At 41.8% G+C, this 15,175-nt stretch overlaps 1 protein-coding gene across 1 annotated transcript in view; it reads right to left on the reverse strand.

Annotated features, from left to right (window-relative positions):
• Window positions 1-15,175, reverse strand: part of BTAF1 (B-TFIID TATA-box binding protein associated factor 1) — a 3,603,226-nt gene that overhangs the window by 906,076 nt on the left and 2,681,975 nt on the right. Inside the window, exon 29 of the mRNA XM_044055641.1 lies at window positions 1,344-1,496. Coding sequence (XP_043911576.1) covers window positions 1,344-1,496 — 153 coding nt within the window. The remainder of the gene's footprint in view (window positions 1-1,343; window positions 1,497-15,175) is intronic.

The following is a 15,175-nucleotide window of genomic DNA, read 5'->3' on the forward strand; positions in this document are numbered from 1 at the left end:
CTGCTACCTATCCAGAAATCAAATAGCAAATCCAATGTATGAGATCTAAACTTAAGTCGGCGACTCAAACAAAACATGGAAAGACGGACATGTCTCCGAGATTCCATCTTCTTTGCAGCAGGCTTCCTATCCAAATTAAGTAGAGCCCTACCTAGCCATCAACAGTAATTTGGATCAATGGATGAGGAAATGTAAATTCACACCTGGGATAGCACCTATGTCCCTTATGGATTGGGACAGTCTGTAAGACACTCAAGGTACAGGCACAAATTAATTCCATCCTCTTGCCCCTAGAGGCCATATACTGGGCAAAATTGGGTTATATTGGCTAGGCTTGTAAGGGCTCTTAAGCCATTAACCTAGTAATTGTTTATGAAATCTATGAACAAAGTCCATAACCAAATACCTCATTTGCATGGAACCTGGAAATATTGAACAGTCTTCCACAATGCTCATTTGCAAATAACTACTTTAGTGCAACAAGCTTATGAAACCACTGTTTATGAAGCCAGTGTATTTGTGTCTTAAAACTCATCATTTACAGACATGCTTTACTAGTGCCACTACTCAAATTATTTAAGTTTATTTTTGTTTGCTTGTTTACTTGCAACTGTTAACTGGGGTACAGCATGATAAACAGTGACTACAATCTTGGCTCAAGGGCATAGACAAAAATATATAAAAAGAAATCCAACGTATACAAGTTGATGCAAATTACACAAAGTACACCAGAGTCCTCACATTTTCACAACTTTTTAACACTGCATTGTTGTTCAGTGTCACCAAGCCTTCATCCCACAGACTAAATATGTTTATATACTTGACATTTAATTCCAACAAGGTTATGTGTACCTAGCTGATAATCTGGAAGGCAATTGCCTATCAAGAGAATTCCTGCCTGTGACTACAACTTCCTGATGTCATGCATAACACTAAATTTGTGTCAAGATTATTACATTCAGTATGGTACTTTATTCACATGTTCCAACTTACTGGCTGTTAACTCATCTGCTCAATTATGTCCATGATGTTATTACTGTACTCAGAGTTACATGTCACACTTCCAAAGCAGAACTACTGAAAAGGTCTTGGCATCCTCAAAATATAAATAAAAGTTTGCTACTTTAATTTGCGAAAATAACAGGATTTCAGAAACTCTTTATTAGGGTAATATTTGCAAATACCCCTTATCACCTGCACCCAATGTTCCAATAAAAGATGTTGTCACATCTATGCCATGTTTATGCTATAAAATGTACCCTCTATAGTCAGATAAAAATACTTCTACAGTTACTTAAGTGTTAAGAAAATTCAACCCTGTACAAAATGTAAAAATTACATACCTGTTGATATTTTCGAAGTTCTGCTTTGATTGGCACAGGGATTTTATAATTTTCTAATTTTGTTCCATCCAGAAGCTGCTCCAGGAAATACCGTTCCCTTGCCTTCTGTTTAATTAGTTCCTCTGACATATGTGGTGGATCAGAAATGCCAGCCTGAAAGAAAAACAATGTATTAAAACAAGCTATCAATAGAAAAGATCAGCATCAAATCTGCTTGACAATGCAGTATTTTGAGGTATTAAATTCCAGACTGAAATAAAGAAACCTTCACCTTGTATTCTAACACTATGTGATACATTTCAAAGAAAGTACCTGCAAACAAAAATTACACACAAGCAAAACACAAACGCAATGGAAGAAATGCACCCTAACAGAAACACGAACAAAAAGCAAGATAAAATAATCAGCTAATAAATGTAATTTTTCTAAGAATAAGCTGTAGGAGGCGCTCTTTTCAACTGTAGTCTGTATGTTTTATGACAATCCATATTTTTCAAGTGGCTAAGACTGATATTTTTGCTTTCTCATATCAAAGCATGCAACTCCTGGATCCACTGATAATCCAACGGGACAAACCAAATGAATAATTATGCAAGATTAAGTTATAATGCAAACCATTAAGCAAGAGTGTCACATACATCACTGGCTTCAACGCACCCAACCCAATGGGCTCCTCTTCTAAGCTCCCAAATGGCCCATTCATTTTTCCATTTGATGCAACAGCGAAGCCCATTCATTCCTCAGGGAGGGCAAGAGTCCTAAGGTACTTGAGGGTGAGAGAGTCTCACTAACCCATTCTTTCCCTGGAGGCAAGAGTCAGGAACTAGGAAGAGGACCAGACTACCAAGTCAAGAAGACCCTCCCATACTCAGCTCAACCCATCTCTACAGCAGAAGTGACTTCAGGAACATTCTGCTATTTGGGAGAACTACTGTAAACTCCCATGCAAGTCTTTCTGGTTCCATGCAGTAGTCCATAATGATCACCATGCTACCCAACGGAATCCCCCCTCTACACTCCCATGTGGAATTCTGGCAGCAGGGTCAAACTGCCACTCCTGCCAGGATACCTTCCCATCTCTCACCCAACTTTCCATGCCGCTACTTGAACATGGGTCATATGTCACACAGTCACAGTTTTACCCCGCTATAAAACAGAGCTGGGTGCACTGACTCTTATTCTGAATCTTCAGTTATTAGGAGGAAAGTCCAGTACATAAAAGCAAGTTAGCTGAGTAGCCAATCACTTTACTTATAATAAGACCACTGTTAACATGCAAAGAATGAAAATGCCAGCTATTCTGAACATCTACAATCACTTTTTGCTCGATTAAAAAACATTTTCTTTGCCAAGACACAGTATGCAGTATTTTAAAGCATACCTTCATAGGAAATGGGTAACAAAAATAAAAAAATATATATCAAAATACGCTGCAGCAAGGATACCTCAACCAGTTAAATAAAATCTTTCTTTTCGAGGCTGTTTACTTTAAGGAAATTACAGTTGTGTACACTTACCATAAATATAGATGTTAGAGTGTATTCATTGTTGCAGTCATCACATTTGGGTTATCTGCTTGCAGTAGCCCTCACTCCACCTGATTATCGAAGTCTTGGGTCCTGCGTCGGTTGCGGTCTCATCTTCCGTGACGTCAGGTAGTCAGGGGTATAAAGCATGCAGCCGACGCCATTAGATCAGTTTTTCTTGCCTCAGATGTCAGGTGCCCCCCTAATGGGAAGCAATTAAATATATATATGCAAGGTTATACCTCCAACAGAAAAGCAAATACACCAAAAAGCTTTTAAGCATAGTAAAGGAGAATAGTGGTATAGCCAAAAAAGTCAGGGGGCTGGAGGGTAACCAGGACTGCAACAGTGAATACACTCGAACATCTACATTTATGGTAAGTGTACACAACTGTACTGAGTTCTTCATGTTTCACTGTTGCAGTCACCACATTTGGGTAGATTCCCAAAGCTAAGGATGGGAGGAGGAATTTAGATAGCATTAGGACCATCTGTAAGGCCCTGCAAGACTGCAGTGGCAAAGCCAGCTCTGGATTTAGAGAAAATTGGCAAATGGTAATGCTTGGTGAGAGCATGTACAGAACTCCAGGTAGCAGCTTCTAGGATGTCCCTGGTAGGGACACCTCTGAGAAAGGCTGTAGAAGTAGATGCAGCCCTGGTTGAGTGTGGTCTTATCCCTTGTGGGATACGTTTTCCATGGTGCTTATAGCAGAAATTAATACAATGGCCTATCCATTTAGAAATGGTTTGCTTTGAAATGGCCTTTCCCTCTGCTCCTGTAGCAAAAGCCACCAGCAGCTGTTCAGATTTCCTTTGAGGTTTAGTCCTGTCCAAGTAAAATCTAAGTTGTCTGTGCACATCTAAGGAGTGCAGTATCCGTTCCACTTTGTTCTGTGGATTAGAAAAGAGGGTTGGCAAATGAATGGACTGATTAAGAGCCACACTAGATACTACCTTGTGCATGAAGGAGGGACTGGTCCTGAGGGACACCCTGTCCGCATGAAAGATGACGAAAGGCTCCACTGCCATAAGGGCCTGTAACTCAGATACCCTTCTTGCTGAAGTGATTGTTAAAAAGAAGGCTGTTTTCCAAGAAAGGAATTTTAATTTGGCACTTGCAGCTGGCTCAAAAGGAGGTAGAGTGAGTTTTTCCAATGCAAAGTTAAGGTCCCTGGCAGGAGTTGGGGCTCTACAGGGTGGTCTTAAGTTTTTGGCTCTTCTGAGGAACTGCTTGAGCAGTAGATGAGAGAAGAGGGGTGGTTCTGTGTTGTAATGTGCTGAAATGGCTGAGGCATGAATTTTGATGGAGGAAAAAAGAAAGGCCCTTGTGAAGCATCTCAGTTAAGTATTGAAGAATCTGAGGTAAATTGGGCGCTGCTGTGCCCATCCCTTGAGTTTGGTTCCAGGCACAGAATCTTTTCCATTTTTCAGCATAAGATTTTCTAGAACTAGGTCTTCTTGCCTGCAAAATGACATCCAACACTTGTTTACTGAGGGATGGTAATGGAGAGATTAGGTAATTAACCAGGCTGCCAGGTTCAAGGTTGGAAGCTGAGAATGCAGAATCTGGTTCTCCTGCTGAGACAGCAGTGTAGGCATCGGAGGTAGGTGCCATGGAGCGAGCAGTGCCACTCTGCGCAAGAGGAGGTACCAGTGTTGGCGTGGCCAGTCTGGTGCAATCAGTATCATCCTTGGTTTGTCCTGTTTGAGCTTTAGTAGTACTCTGGAGAGGAGAGGCAGAGGAGGAAAGGCATAAACGGATAGATTTTTTCAGTTGAAGGACAGGGCATCCACTTTCCAAGCTTGTTTGTGAGGAGTCCTTGTGCAGAATTTGTCCGACTGGTAGTTCTGAGCTCCCCCATTTATCAACATGTTGAAAATCTTTGGTTCCAGTTTCCACTCGTGGGTCCATGAGATTTCTGCTTGGTTCGTCTGCCAGTGTATTTAGTTTTCCTGGCAGGAAGTGTGCCTGTAGATGCACTTGGTAGCTCAAGGCTGTGTTCCACAGAGCCTTGGCTAATCTGCAGAGGGGGTATGAATGGGTAACTCCCTGCTTGTTTATATACCATATAACAGTGGTGTTGTCCGTCTTTACCATTACTTTTCCTAGAAAAATGTCATTGAAGGCTGTCAGAACATTCTGTACAGCTAACATTTCTTTTTGATTGACATGCAGGTGCATTTGACTTGGGTTCCGTTTGCTTTGAATAAACTCTGAAGCAGTGGAGCTGGAGGTCAAGTGTCAGGGGCCAGGCTAGATTCCGAAAAGGCATCATCAACCATGTCTAATACAGGAGGGATAGCTAAAAGGCCTGTGTTGGGGCAGGAGTAAGAAATCCCTAAGCCTCTTTTTAGAATCAGAGTAATCCTGGCTTTCCCAATGAAAATGCTCCCCAGGAGTATGCAAGGTTTCACCAAAAGAGAAATCCTCTTGCGGGGGGGGGGGGGGGGGGGGCAGAGCTTCAGAATCCTCATAGGTAGATAAGGGTAAATCCTGCTCATCAGAGGAACAGAAATTTCAGAATCCTGATCAGAAGTATCATAAGTAAATTCAGTCCTAGGTCTCTTAGAGGGGGAAGGTTGGCTTCCTCTGATTAAAGTAAATAGGTCTTCAGCCATTCTTATTTGTTTTTTTTTTTAGGCATAGAGGCCTGACCATGCGGTCTGGCTGTCGGTTTTCTAGGCATGGTTCGAGTTTTAGGCCTTGAAGAAGATGGCCATGGTATAATATGCAAGTCAGTAGGCCTGAATACACCATCAGAAGCCAGTGCCTGCACAGCGGCTCCAGACCCATCCAAGGTAGAGACATCCACAGGTTCCACAGTTGAAGCATCTTGCGGCATACCGGACTCCGAATGGGTCTCAGTAGAGGCCTGTGTATCTGAAGCAGTGGGTATCAGGGGCTGCAAAAGCGCCTCACTGAGTACCGGTGAACTGGCGACTACCTTAGGAGAAGTGTTGTCAGCAGCTTTGGACCTAGGCAGCCTGTCTCTGTCTTTATCTTTGCGTTTTTTGGGAATGTCGGTAGTCGGTGGCTTAACGAAGACATATCTGGATAACTGAACTGAGTACCAAAATATTTAGAAGCATAAATATACAGACGAATAGTTCATGGTTTAAATAAGGCACAAAACCGACAGCGAGGTATGTCGTAGTTAGGGCCTAGGCAAGGAATAGAGTACGAATGAAAATTTTTATGAGGTATTTGCTTTCCACAAGAAATACAATTATTGACTTTTACTGACATCGGTTTAGAGCAAGAAAAAGTTTACCCGATGGGGTACTTGGCTTTAGTTGAAGATTTTGGTTTTGAAACTCGAAAATGAAAATTTCAGGAGTCTGCCAACCGGCACTTGTGAACTGCTTCTGCTTCAGGTACCGCACGGCAAGAAAGATTGATGTAATCGCGTCGGCTGCATGCTTTATACCCCTGAATACCTGACATCACGGAAGATGAGACAGCAACCAACGCAGGACCCAAGACTTTGATAATCAGGCCGATTGAGGGCTACTGCAAGCAGATAACCCAAATGTGATGACTGCAACAGTGAAACACGAAGAACATCTTGTTTGTCTAATTATTGCATGCTGGTGATTGCATTATGATTTATAGTACTTTTAACAGCTGTAAAGCAGTTTATTATGCATATTTCTACATCTCTCCTAACAGTTGTATATAACATGCAAGTTTAGTAGATCTCCACTACTTCAGTTTGTTAAACAATTCCTTCAATAACTATCTGAACACATGGTTCAGAAAGAAAGAGTCACAAGATCACGTATAGAAGTAGCCAACATGCAACTCAGGTTGACTTCCTCCTAGTAAGGAGAAGGCACTGGGGTAGAATCTATGACTGCAAAGTCATCGCCAGTGAAACAGTTGGCCCCACAGCATAAACCACTAGTTGCCACAATCAACTGCAAGCGGTGGTCAGAGAAGGCTCTAAGGTCAACACAGACCAGGCTGAAGACCTGAAAGTTGACTGCAGAGAAAGTACAGTAGTTCAAGGAATTACTCAGGGCTCTAGCACCCCAGGAAGAGGAGGAAATAGGTGGAGTTGAAGAAGAGTGGCAGCTCCTAAAAACAGCATGTGATAGCACTACAGAAAAGCTATGTGGCCGAGCCAGGTATGCAAATAAGGTACATAAGGAAAGTTGGTGGTGGAATGCAGAAGCCCAGGAAGTCATCAAATGAAGGCGTGCAGGAAGAAGTGGAAGTTAGAAAAGACTGACCAGGCTAGGAAGGACTACTGGTTGTCTAACAAAGAAGCTAAGAAAGAAGTTGCAATAACAAAGAATAGGGCATAGGAGGCACTCTACCAACTTCTGGAAAGTGACTCAGTAAGTGGCACAAAGAAACTATATCGGGGTGCAAGGAAAAGACAAAGATAAAGCAGATAGTCAGACATCCTTCATAAGGGATGCCAGCAACAACCTGCTCACCAGTCCACAGGACATCAATGGCAGATGGAAGGAGTATTTCCAGCAGCTTCTGAATGAAGAAAATCCCACAGAAGCTGTACTGCCCAGAAACAGCCTACAATGAGAGAAGAGGAGGAGCCCACCTTAGAAAAAGTAAGAACAGCACTAAGGAAAATGAAGTCAGGGAAAGCAGCAGGCTCAGATGAGGTCACAGCAGATATGATAAAGATAGTAAACCAAACGTACCCAAAAGGTTATAAACTCATAAAAAACAAAAAAGTAGAAAAAATACTTACCGAGCTTCACTCAACAGTTTTAATGCAGAGCTCCAAAACTAAGCACTTTCACCATGCACAGATGGCTTCATCAGAGTTAATAGGAGCTATTAAACAAAATACATTTATGCAGCTGTCAATCACTCATACACCAATCACATCCCTAAACATAATCAATACATTAATTTAAAAAAACTATACTGCTCATTAGTCCAAAAATAATATAAAACAATATACATTAAATGCATGTAGAATGTATATAAACACAAATGTGCCAAGACAATACTGTATATGTGTATAATAAATCCTAAAAAAAAAAAATGAAATACTACTAATAAATATATATTAATAATGCTAAAAAGTGAAAAAAACATGATTAATAAAATAATTATAATATAACTATACTGGAGGGGCAAAAATACCTCAAGATATACAAATAATACCTAATTAAACTTCATGTGCCCTTTGTTTCAACACTGGCATAACTGATATATAGTCATGCAAACCTGGTTGACAAACTGCATTTAAGCTAACTTGCCATTTGAATTCCAATAATTCAACTAAGTTTGTCACCACCCCCCCTCTTTCACTAGGAATCACCTTATCCATCACAAAGAAGATACACTTTTTATAGTTTGGGCAGCTAATACAGTGTATATATATATATATATATATATATATATATATATATATATATATAGGGCATTATGCATGTCCCTGTTCTTAATAGCCCTAAAGTGTTCAGCTATCCTGTTCTTTAATCTATGCGTCATTTTTCCTACGTAGAATTCTGGACATGAAGTACAAGTTGCTAAATAGACCACCATTTTTGAGTTGCAACTACATCTAACCGGACAAGGTATTGTCCTACTGTACCCAAAAGCTGTCACATAGGGACCATAGTTTATAAATTTACAGTATCTACATGCTCCACATTTGTGCATTCGTGAGCATGTAATTTTTAACCTTTGCCCTTCCAAAAAAATCTTTAATGTTTATTCCCCTTGAGAAGACCACACTTGGGGGCTGTCCCAGTTTCTTTAATTGAGTATCAACGGTTACTTCCCATGACTGTCTGACAATCTCATAGCTCGGGTACTTGATAGTTGTACTTCAAAATTAATGCTCTAGGATCAAAAGTGTCAATTCATTTCTCTGGACTTCGATTAACTCCCCATAAAATAGGGACAAATGAGGTATCCCTTTTCCTAGTCACCTCATTACGTACTGCTATAAGCAATTTCAGGGGGTATCCTCTAGCCAGGAACATCCCTATTAAGGTATATAGCTCCTGTTGGTAAGTACTGTTGTCACTAATAATTTGTGACAGCCTTACCATTTGCCCCTTAACAATGCTTTTACGTTGATGGGGGGATGACAACTTTGATAATGGAGTAATGAATTGCTGTATGTTTCCTTTCTGAAAATATTACTCTGCAGACCTCCTGGTGTTTTAATAAGTTTAATATCCAAAAGGTCTATCACTTCACTGTTCCACCTGCTAGTAAATGTAAAAAATTATGTAGTACTGAGGTAGTCTACAAATTGTTTGGCTTCTTCTTCGCTACTTCTCCATAAAACCAGTATGTCATCTAAAAACAGATTATATAAAGCTATTTGGTCTTGAGAGGGGGATTGAAAAACAAATATTTCCACCCAATGTAGGAGAACTAAATAAGCAAATCCGGGGGTGCATTTAGCTCCCATGGCAACCCCTGAAATCTGATGGTAAATTTCCCCCTCAAAACTCAAAAAATTATTTTTAGCACCAATTCTATAAATGCTACCACAATATTCAACTTAACTCCACTCAGTTGTCTGCTTTTCACAAGACTTTCTCTAAAATAGTTAATGCCTTCTTCGTGTGGAATAACCGAAAAAAAATTAACCACATCGATAGTAAGGAACGACCAATTATTGTCATCTCTATTGAGGGTACTCAAACGTTCGAGACAATGCCAAGAGTCTTTTAGTATATGGCCAACTCCAGTCACAACCTGCTGTATCCCCTTGTCCATATAGGCTGCCATAGGCTCAGTTTTGGAGGATCATTTAGATTTTTATGGATTTTAGGGATACCAAAAACCACAGGTGTGACTGGGTGTTCAACATTTAGAAACTGAAATTCAGTCTCCTGTATTGCCCCCTTGAAACAGAGCATCTAGCAGAAACAAATCTATTTTGGGGTAAGCAATATTCAATTTGCTTTTAGAGACCCTCTGGTAAGTGGTATGTTGTTCTTTCGGCTTTTCCCGATTAGGGGTCGCCACAGTGGAACTCCGGTCCGCTAATGATTGGCAGTAGATTTTTACGGTGCCGAGTTGCCAGCTCGACACCCGACCTTCAACTAAGGCACGCTCTACGCATGTCTTTCGAACGTCAGTCGACCGCGGGGAGGACATGCAGACTCCACACAGAAGGCACTCCAGCCGAGAATCGAACGGGAGAACCTCTTGCTGCGAGGTGACAACACTACCGCCGCACCACCGCGGCTTTTTTACCCTCTGGTAAGTGGTATAATCATCCAAAATATTTTGCATTTTAGATATATAATCAAAGCGGGACATAAAGACAACCCCACTCCCCTTATTGGGCTTCATGATTCTGACCTCAGTAATATTAGCCAAATCAAGTAGTGCATTCTTTTCATCCCCAGTGAGGTTGTCATCATTAACAGTGTTGTGTTTCTTCTTCATCAAACTTCTAATACCATTAATGCACAGCTTTTCAAAAGTTAGCAAATCCTTATGCACAGGTGGTATAAATATACTTTTCCTACTAAGACCTGGAGGTAGCAAACTCTTATGAGCATTCTGGTCTTTAAAAAAACAATGACAATTCAATTGCCTTGTGAACAATTTCAAACTTGTGTAAACATCCACAATATTAAAATAAAACACAGGGACCAAAGTAAAACCCATACACAATAAATTGTGGTGCGCTTTTTTAATCTCTAAGGCACTGAAATTGTAAATAGCAAACCCAGACTGATGTTACAAATGGGCATTTCACTGAGTCACAGAGTACAAATGGAAATTGTTCAATTCACAGTCCACATTCCCAGCCCTTATCTGACAATCACAGTTTAACACAACGTCTCTTCCTGTTGTTGCTGGACCACTGACTCTTCCTGTGACATCGGTTTCCCTGTTGTTGCTGCTGTGTACCATATTGCTGGTTCACTTGGGCCCCTCCCCTCTTATAGGTTCATAGGTTCATACTAGGCTATCTGCCCGAGGGCATTTACAAGCCTAGCCCATAGTTTTGTGGCTTACACCACCCCTTTAGTATGGGGAACTATACCCATTATTTTGCTGTGCCTCTGTCGAGCAGTGACACTGAGGTAATCCCTGGGGTATATCTGCGATCTCTCATCCACTGGTCAAGATTTCTCTTGAACAAGGCCAGCGAGGTGCTCTGCCTCACATATACCGGGATTTTGTTCCACAGCATAGGGAGTCTTTGGGTGATGAATCTATCCCTCCAGCACGTCCTATTAATAGCCGTGTTGAGGTTTAAGTCTCCCGCCCTTGTGGCTCTGACTGATCTAGATTTTTTGAGGTGAAGCATATTCATCAAATCTGGGTTTGACATGGCCTTGTATGTCAGGCAAAGGTCACCTCTGAGCAAGCGGTAAGCGACTGAATAGAGCTGGAGTTCTTTCAGTCGGGCAGCATAGGACAGATTTTTGAGACCCTTCATCCTTTTGGTGAGGAACTTTTGTGGCCTCTCCAGCTGCTGCAAGTGTCGGGTCAGATACATTCCGAATGGGGCATTGTACTCAATCATTGGTCTGATGAGTGATGAGTATAGGGAGACTATGACCTCCCTTGATCTAGATGTGAATCCCTTCATGATAAGCTGGGCTATGTAGAAGGTCTTCCTAACTACTTTAGCTACATGGGTGTCGAATGATAGGCTACTGTCAACCTGGGTCCCCAGGTCCCTGATAACAACTTCTGTGCTCAGTGGATTGCCACCTATATGGTAGCTAGGGGTAACCTTGTTTTTCCCGAAGGGTATGACTATGCATTTTTTGGCATTTAACTTTAGGCCATGGTTCTGGCACCAGTTATCCGTTTCTGTGAGACCCTTCTGAAGGATATCTGTGTCAGATGTGTTTTCGACTATGGCGCCCAGTTTGCAGTCATCTGCAAACTTTGTCAGCCATAACCCTCCTGTGTTTGCTTGTACTTCGGAAAAGTAGATGCCAAACAAGAGTGGGCCCAGGACTGAGCCCTGTGGGACACCACTTGTGACAGGCTTTGAGTCTGACATGGCGCCAGCAACTCTGATCCTGTGGGTTCTGTCACTCAGCCAGTTTGCAACCCATCTTGTGATGTATGGGTTAACATTTAAGCTGATGAGTTTTCAATGATACCCGAGTGGGGTATTGTATCGAAGGCCTTCGCCAGATCGAGGTAGGCTGTATGGACTGCCTTTCCCTCATCAATGGCTTTGGTGACTGTTTGAAAAAGTCAACCAAGTTTAAAAGGCATGATCTGCCTTTGACAAAGCCAAACTGGGTTGGATCCAAAGTCTGCAAATTCCCTATGTCTTTCTTTATGAGGTCCATTATGATCCTCTCCATGGCTTTGCAGATAAGGCTTGTCAAGCTAATGGGCCGGTAATTTCCAGGGTCGGTGGAGGCACCGCCTTTGTGAAGTGGGACCACAGTTGCAGTGCGCCACTCACTGGGTACGTATCCAGAGGTGAGACTATGATTAAACAGCTGTCCTAGCTGTGAGTTTAATTCCTCGTTGAGTTCGTGGAGCACACAGCCGGGGACACCATCAGGTCCCATGGATGCTGTGTTTTTTGCTTTGGAGAGAGCAGTTCTCACTTGGGCGTTAGAGATGTTTGGGGGGCTGCAATCGTTTGGTATAGATATCTCTCCTTTTGGGGGGGAGGGGGGGGGGAGTTTGCACTGAACCTGTCAGCCAGTATGTTGGCAATGTCTGTAGGATCAGTAATCTTCACATCATTTTGAACTAGTTCTGAGCATATCTGGGTGTTTGCTTGTTTATCAAATGCTCCGATATCCTCAATTCTGGAGAGCGGTCTAAAAACATTGTTGTTCATCAAGCAAATCATTTGTATTACAGTCAAAATTGTCCATACCAGAATCAGTAACATTTTCATAAGTCCGTTACCCTCTCTTAACATACATGTTTATTCACATTAGTGTTAGAAATATGATAAGAATGTGCTGTATTATTTTTATAATCACTCATATCTCTCGAGCTTTTTGATTTTAGTTTTTACATTTTTATCAACAAGCTTTTCAATATTGCTTAGCACAGTACAGTAATTCTTAGCACATTGAAAAAAATAGTAAATCATTAATTATACTTTCATTTAAACAGACCATCTCTTTTTCAAGTATAGCTAACTTACTCTGATTGTTTTTGACAATAATGTCCAACATCTCTAAGCCAGTCTTGTTGAGCAAGTCCACAAGTTCCTTGTACGCCAAGATCCACTGTCAATGCCTGTCGGTAGTTTCCAAATTCTAAGGCCCTTTGGTACCTGTTTCAATGCCATCGATTCTGTAAGAAATGCACTATCTAGTTGTAGGCCTCTGAATTTGCAACAAATGCCCTCAAACTGATCAAGTTGCATTTTTTAATGAAGGTGCATCTCTTCTCTCCTCATTCGAGACCAAGAAGTTAAGCTCCGGTGTATGAAGCCATTGCTGAATATCCTTAATCGGTCATGCTGCATCTCCAGCAACATCTCTGTCAGCATTCTCGTTGTTAACCACTTCCAGGGCTGGTGGTGAGTGAAGAGTAAAGAGTTCTATCTGGGAATCCGTTAACGTCACTTGCGCTGCCCCTCCAACCTCTTTCTGGGTCAAGAGAGCCGTTAATTTCTTCATGGAAACAGTTAATTCAATAGCTACTTCCATATCAAAATAATAAGTAAATAGAAACCATAGAGATAAAGACCAGCCGTAAATCCACAGACACAGTAAACCAAACGTACCCAAAAGGGTATAAACTTATAAAAAAAAAAAAAAAAAGTAGAAAAAATAAGAACAGAGCTTCACTCAACAGTTTTAATGCAGAGCTCCAAAAACCAAGTGCTTTCACCAAAGTAGCAGGCTCAGATGAGGTCACAGCAGATATGATAAAGATGCTGGGTGAGACAGAGGAGAAATGGCTCCAGAGAGCACTAATAGCAGTGTGGAGAGAAAGGCGTATCCCAGATGATTGGAGAATAAGCATCTTTGTGCCAGTGTACAAAAACAAAGGGGACATCCACAACTGTGGGCAGTACAGATGAATCAAACTCCTACCACACTGCATGAAAGTTCTGGAGAGGGTGACTGATAAAAGGATACGCAGCGTAGTAGAATGCAAGATGGGAGATGAGCAGTTCAGATTCACATCAGGATGCGACACAACTGACCTGACTGTTTGCATTGAGACAGATATTTGAGAAGAAGCTAGAGATGAGAGAGTCCAACTGGGCATTCCTAGACTTGTAGAAAGCATATGACAAGGTCCCAAGAAAGCTGATCTGGGCAGTAATGCAGTAGTTTGAAGTCCCAGAAACACTGGTAGAATTGGTGCAGGCTATGTACAAGGACCCAGTGACTCAAGTACGAACAGTGTTCGGCCTCACAGAGGGGTTCCCAGTGAGAGTGGGTGTACACCAGGGTTCAGCTCTGAGCCCACTGCAGTTCATACTGGTTATGGACTGCATTAGCAAACAGGTTGGAGGGGACAGTTAAACAAAGCAGCTGTATGCAGACGATGTGGCAGTACAGGCAGACTCTGAGCTAGAACTTCAGCAAAGGATAGGGGAATGGAATGCAAATCTGAAGGCACATGGGATGAAACTAAGCACAGATAAGTCTGTGGTAATGGCAGCAAATTGGGGAAATCAGAAGAAGCTGAGAATAGAGATAGAAAGGAAGATGGTGGAACAGGTAAACAGCTTCAAGCATCTGGGAGGGATGGTTGAGGAGAATGGTAGTCTGAATGAAGTCGTCAAAGCTAGAATCAGAGGGGCTGCAGCCATCTGGCATAGAGCATCAGGTGTGGTCTATGACAGAAGAATGCCAAAGAAGCTGAAACGTAAGGTGTACAAGACAGTGGTGTGACCAGTACTACTGTATGGCACAGAAACCTGGGCAGTAAAGGCAGAAAAGTTGAAGAAGCTAGAGGTGATGGAAATGAAGTGCTTGAGAAAGGTGGTGGGACAGACGAAGAAATGAGGACATATGAGCAGAAGCCAAAGTAGAACCAATTGCAGAAAAGATCAAAGAGAACAGATTACGGTGGTTTGGGCACTTGTGTAGAAAAGCAGAAGATAACCTGGTGAGGAAGATTTGGGACAGACAAGAAGAAGGTAAGAGGAAGCGAGGACGTCCAGCAAAGAGGTAGATGGATTGTGTGAAAGAAGATCTGCGACAGTCAGGCATAAGTGTCGAAGAAAGCAGGAGTGTGGCACTGAATCAGTTATCACGATACCCCGACCCCATGTAGAAATAAATGGGAAAAATGGGGCTGATGATGACGATGAACCATCTGATTACTCTGTAACTTGCAACTCCATTTTCAAATGTTATGCTCATCAGTTGTACTGATGTCTTTTTTTTCCT

Source organism: Protopterus annectens, chromosome 14.part0 (assembly GCF_019279795.1).
Source record: "Protopterus annectens isolate FY-2018-M chromosome 14.part0, PAN1.0, whole genome shotgun sequence".
Taxonomy (NCBI): domain Eukaryota; kingdom Metazoa; phylum Chordata; order Ceratodontiformes; family Protopteridae; genus Protopterus; species Protopterus annectens.